Source organism: Sinocyclocheilus rhinocerous, unplaced genomic scaffold, assembly GCF_001515625.1.
Source record: "Sinocyclocheilus rhinocerous isolate Xijiao unplaced genomic scaffold, SAMN03320098_v1.1 scaffold23, whole genome shotgun sequence".
Lineage (NCBI taxonomy): Eukaryota > Metazoa > Chordata > Actinopteri > Cypriniformes > Cyprinidae > Sinocyclocheilus > Sinocyclocheilus rhinocerous.
In genome coordinates this window covers 525,543-531,077 of record NW_015644367.1, presented here as the reverse complement: position 1 = coordinate 531,077, position 5,535 = coordinate 525,543, and the positions used below count along the sequence as shown (strand labels likewise).

The 5,535-nt window shown below is 39.5% G+C and overlaps 2 protein-coding genes and 1 long non-coding RNA gene across 5 annotated transcripts in view; all 3 read right to left on the bottom strand.

Annotated features, from left to right (window-relative positions):
- Positions 1-1,938, bottom strand: part of LOC107758245 (B-cell lymphoma/leukemia 11A-like) — a 14,095-nt gene extending 12,157 nt beyond the window's left edge. For both annotated transcript variants that reach the window (XM_016575935.1, XM_016575936.1), the window contains exon 1: positions 1,753-1,938. In XM_016575935.1, the coding sequence (XP_016431421.1) occupies positions 1,753-1,804 (52 nt within the window). In that variant the 5' untranslated portion in view covers positions 1,805-1,938. The remainder of the gene's footprint in view (positions 1-1,752) is intronic.
- A 956-nt stretch (positions 1,939-2,894) lies between these two features.
- LOC107758248 (uncharacterized) lies at positions 2,895-3,865 on the bottom strand. The gene is made up of 3 exons (XR_001642000.1): positions 3,701-3,865; positions 3,451-3,475; positions 2,895-3,350 (listed from the first exon to the last, which is right to left on the bottom strand). It is a non-coding gene; the product is annotated as an uncharacterized LOC107758248 (long non-coding RNA).
- A 347-nt stretch (positions 3,866-4,212) lies between these two features.
- Positions 4,213-5,535, bottom strand: part of LOC107758246 (CLK4-associating serine/arginine rich protein-like) — a 17,005-nt gene continuing 15,682 nt past the window's right edge. The window contains exon 16 of one of the 2 annotated variants that reach the window (XM_016575940.1): positions 4,213-4,365. In XM_016575940.1, coding sequence (XP_016431426.1) covers positions 4,249-4,365 — 117 coding nt within the window. In that variant the 3' untranslated portion in view covers positions 4,213-4,248. The remainder of the gene's footprint in view (positions 4,366-5,535) is intronic. The other variant, XM_016575941.1, reaches the window with a different exon arrangement.

Below are 5,535 nucleotides of genomic sequence, written 5' to 3'. Positions count from 1 at the left end.
AGAGCGCGCGCGCGCACACACACACACACACACACACACATGTCTGGTTTGCTATCCTCATGGGGACTCTCCATAGGCGTAATGGTTTTTCTACTGTACAGACCGTATATTATATCGCCCTACACCAACCCTAACCCTAAACTTACCCCTCACAGGAAACTTTCTGCATTTTTAGATTTTCAAAAAACTTCATTCTGTGTGATTTATAAGCTTGTTTACCCGTGGGGACCTCAATTTAGGTCCCCACCGTGACATGAGTCCCCATGAGTCTGTGTGTATTCAGGTTTAAGTCCCCACCAGAATAGAAAAACAGACACACACACACACACACACACACACCACCTTACAGCCTGGACTGGATCCACCTGCCCGGGCTAAGCTGTCCATGCCGATGCAGGTACAGACAGTCCCGGGGAAGGGAGGATTTCACCAGTGGTTACTCAAAAATGTCACCTTTCCTGTTTCAGCAGCTCTGGTTGTTTGTGCCGACACGCAAAAGGCGCGGCTGCTCTTCTCACACACACATTAGTAACTGGAAGTCCGACTCATTTAAGTGAATCGGTTCTTTCGAGCGTTCAGCGGTTGTCAAGGACCACGTGATAACGTGAAAACATCTCGCTGTGGGAATATATTACATGCTCTAAATAGTTCAGTATAGCCATTAATAGGCACCTGTTGCGGTTTATTACTGTTTTCTATTAATGTGGATGTTTACTGTGATTTAATGTGTCTCAGTTAAATTGTAACCATGATTTAGCTAATAAAAACAAAGTCAGTTAGAAACTAAATGTAATTTGTATTTGCATTATAAACAATACTAAAATTAACTTGCATCTCAAATTAAATATTTTTAGTAACCTATGTTAAAAATGTAATTAAGTAAATCCAACATTTGAGTAAGTTTAATTTTTAATATTTATGCTATTCGGTTTTTAAAGTAGCTTACTTTTAAGCCTCGTCAGTGAAATCCTTCACTCAACTGATTCATTGAACAAATCTAACTCAAAGAACATTCACGATTCGGACAATAACGCACACACATTAAACTAGACTCAAGTCTTGTGGTCAGGTGAGGCACGCACAGCTACTCACAGTTAGAGAAGATAAAACAAACAACAAAAAGATCCTGTCATGATCAAAACAATATTTCACAGCAATATGTATACGCACACGTTTTACGGTGATGTTTACCAATCAAATATTTATATCAATAAACAAAATTATATTCAGACGAAGCGCACTTGTCAACGGGTAAAACAACGTGCTCAGTACCGTCAGAAAATGAGGATTTGTGTAAATAAAATGAAACCTAATGGAAAAATTAAGAGTAGACGTTAAGGTATGAAAGTGACGACACAAAACAAAGATATTGTGAAGATGCAATGAGGAAGTGCTATGTTATTGCTCCAACTCGGTCAGAGTGTCTGAGAAACTTAACGTTAACCCTAAAATCTCTTAAACAGCCTGTAAATGTAAATTTGACACGGAATGGCTACTGATAATATACTGAACGCTCGTCAGCAACACGTACAAATAAAAACAAGTTATTATTTCAACTCCAATGTCAAGTTCTGTACACGCACTGGAGAGACACAAACCACGTGAAAAGTTATTACATTGATTACGCGTCATCGGTTACTGATCACTCGTACTCTCATTCTCACACTCCCACATGATCCATATTCGGTTCTCCATAAATATGTTGCGTTTTAGCGTTTGAATGTGGATAAAGTTGTCTTAAATCATGCTTACCTTGCATTGAGCTCAGGTGTTGCGGTCTGCTGCCGAGTTTACGTCTGGACATAGTGAGAGAAGATCCTCTAAAACTACACCAGAACTAAGCGGACACTATAAATCTCATAAAACGGCAGTGATGCGGGACTTGACTGTCGTTCAGTGCCGTGCCCGTCAGTGTTCAAGTTCACACTGTCTGCTGGCCCTACAGGAGGAGGAGGAGGAGGGCATGAGCAACGCCTCCAGCCCGCCCATCATCATCATCATCCTCCTCATCCCTCTGTCTTATCATAACTGACCTCGTTAAACAACTCTGCTTAGGCAACAGCATCAGGGGCACTTTAAATGATCCAAACTCTTTCTATTCCTTATCTATCTGTCGTATAGGAGAATTATGTAAATAGTCGCGTTGATGGCGCGCAGCTGCTGCTCTGACACCAATAAAATGTGCTGGTTAAGGATGTGGGTGAAGAGGAAGTGGCTTTATCGAGGTCGACTGAGACAGGTGTTTGTTTTGCTGTCCGGCTTATTTCGAAACCCAAAGTAACTGTCGCTTTACTTTCAGACACTTGCTTCTCTTTTGTGGATGGTGGAGGCAGATACAGCCACGCGGGGACTGCTGAAATGTGTCTTCGTGTATAAAGTGGTCAAATGCCCATTCAAAATAACAGCAATTCGAGTCGAATCGCATGTTATTTCTAATGGTGAAGCGCGCCATCTGGCGGTTACAATAGGTAACGGTTGTTTTCTACGTACATGAGCAAAAAAACACTGAAGACAAGGTTATTTTTCATCAACGATTAGCTTTTTATTTCAATGTCAAAATCTGTGATCACTGATGATTGTTTCTACTACAAGAAAAACCACCAGATATTTACATTGCCGAGTGAAAAATATTATGCCATTTAGAATCTACATTTTCTGTGAAAGAAATTTCATCACTCTCAAATGAAGGTATTATATACAATGATGAGGTAAAATGGGTAGATTCACCGTTTAAAGAGACGGATAACCTCAAAACCACAAGTCTTTTCCCTCACTGATCTTGTTTTTCTTCCATAGAACACAAAAGGAGACATTAGGCAGAATTACGTGGTTCATGAAAGTCAGTCACATGTGTTTGGAACAACATGAGGGTGAGTAAATGACAGAATTAAGTGTTTTTTTTAGGTGAACTCTCTCTTTAATGGGGGTAAGAGACACGGGAAAGAATACGGTTCATCCCAATCTTATGTCACAAAATTCAACACAGACTGACTCAAAATAATCTGCAAAGTTTATTAGAATCCTAGCAGCTCAAAGCATTTCTGGCAACCCTGCTGTGTAATATCAAGAATGGGAGGCGAAATGTGGTTTCAGAGCATGATGGTGTTTAATTTTCACATTTTAGAAATGACGTTGTTTCCATTGCATCCTTTAGAAGATGTAAAAGAGAAGTTGAAGTGAGTGAAATTAATTTTATTGATATTGTTTTCCCCAAAATTCTATGTAAACTCTTGCCATCATGGTCACCATTCACTCCTAAAACATCTGTTTGACATCTTGTGGCCTGACTGTTTTATCAGCAGAAGCTTCAGTACCGGTAATGAGGACTCCGTGATCTTGAGCGTGATCTCCTATTGAGGAAGACAGTATAAATGGTTGAAATGAGCCTGAACAACAGTACATTTAGATGAAATGGACAAGTGTGGCCGGTCCAGACTGGTTTCAGCATACCTTCTGGATGAGCTGTAGTCTCGACCTGTGGGGTGTTCAAGATTTATGATTAGAATCTTCTTCATGAGTTAGATTTTGCATACGTCTTAATTGTTACCACCCTGTATATCTACAGTATCCTTCACTACCAAGAATAAAGCACAATTCAATCCACAAAATGAGTCTTTCATAATGTGGATAACAACATGACTATCACTATACGAAGACGGGATTCTTTGGTGGGAGGCTCTTACAGCCCAAATAAACTCACCGTATTTGGCATTGGGGGAGGGCGAGTGACTCTGACGACCATACAGCCTCTCCCATTCATCTCTCTCTTTTTCCCGCCGTTCCCGCTCCCTACAAGACCAAACAATGACCAAACTGTATCCTCTCCTTTACAAACTGAGAGGACAGTTCCCACAACATGAACATGCTGCACGTTATTATAATTATTCTCAATTTAAAAACAGTTGTAAGAAAAAATTTTTTTTTTTTTTTGTGGAAACGGTAATGCATTTTTTTTTAAGATTCAAAAGTGACAATAAACAAAAATTTTAAGTGTTAATTACATATACATATATATATATATACCTGACCCCAAACTTTTGAATGGTAATGTATTAAAGACAGATTTTTTTATTTTGAAATTTGCTAACGATTACATTTATCAGTGTTATAAAATCACTTGAGCAATAGTTGAGCAATGTCAAAGAACCGACAGAAATGAGCATGAAAAATTAAATATCCAATTTCGACTGATAAATATTTAAAAAATAAATAAATAATGCTGATATGGTACCGATATACTGTGCATGCCTAGCATAAATATGGAATAAGAAGATGGTTTGTGGATGCCTGAAATAGTAACTCACATTGCTTGTTTAGAGCCTTCTGCATTCGGAGTCTGAGCTTCTCTTGTGGCGTCATTTTGGGCTGCAATGGACACAATGACTTTAGAATAAGTAGGACAGAAGTTTATGCAAAGAATAGCAGCTGACAACAAGGAATCTATTTTACTAGCTTAAACTTGTGTCATGTCATGCAGAAGGACGAGAGTGTTTTAAACTACATACAGATCATTTATATGCTGCATGTTGAACAGCAGCAGATGGTCCGGTTTTAAAGAAATGCCTGTGATATTTACGTTATAGATGCATTTTAGGTATATGGCAAAGTGTGAACAGACAAATGAAGGCAGCCATTTAGAACAGTACAGCGCTATGTCCACTCTTCTTCTCACCAGGTCAGGTACGTCCATGGAACAGTTACGAAATGGCAGCTACTGTAGCCATTTCAGAAGGTGCTGCCTTGATTTTAAACTACATACAGATAATTTATATGCTGCATGTTGAACAGCAGCAGACGGTCCTGTTTCAAAGAAATGCCTGTGATGTTTAAGTAATAGATGTATTTGTAGGGATATGGCAAAGTGCAAAGTGTGAACAGACAAATGGAGGCAGCCAGCGCTATGTCGACTCTTCTTCTCACCAGGTCAGGTACGTCAACTCGATGGAACAGTTACAAAATGGCAGCTACTGTAGCCATTTCAGAAGGTGCTGCCTTGAAGCTGTTCAACCTTTACACACAAGGACAATCTGTATTGACTTATGCAGGTGTGTTTGTGTGTGTGAGTGAGTGAAGTTGCTCTGCCTGTCTTAACAAGCCCAGTGCAGAAGCAACACCTGAGCTGTTTAACTGCTGAGCAAACCTGCTAAGAACCTTTATTCCTTTGTAGTTTCCCTTTCATCAGCTCACGTTCATTCACAGGTGTCTATCAACAACCCATCATTCAGATAATACTTAGATAAATAAGAAGTGCATGTATCATTTCCTTAAATAGAAAACAAATCTATAGCAGTTCCAAAGAAGAGCACACAGAAATATCTGGGTCCTTTAGAGATAGAGTTGGTCACTCCCTGCCTCATTCTTATAAAAAAAAAAAGAAAAAAAAAAAGGGTGAGTTGGGTAAGTTCAGATATGGCTGCTCTTCAAAAGACCACTGCATTCTGCAAACAGAGGGCAGCTGATCACCAAGTGTACAGCCAATCAAAAACGCATCTAAAATGAGAACAAGGGCTCTCTGAAGAGCCAAGAGATGAGCAG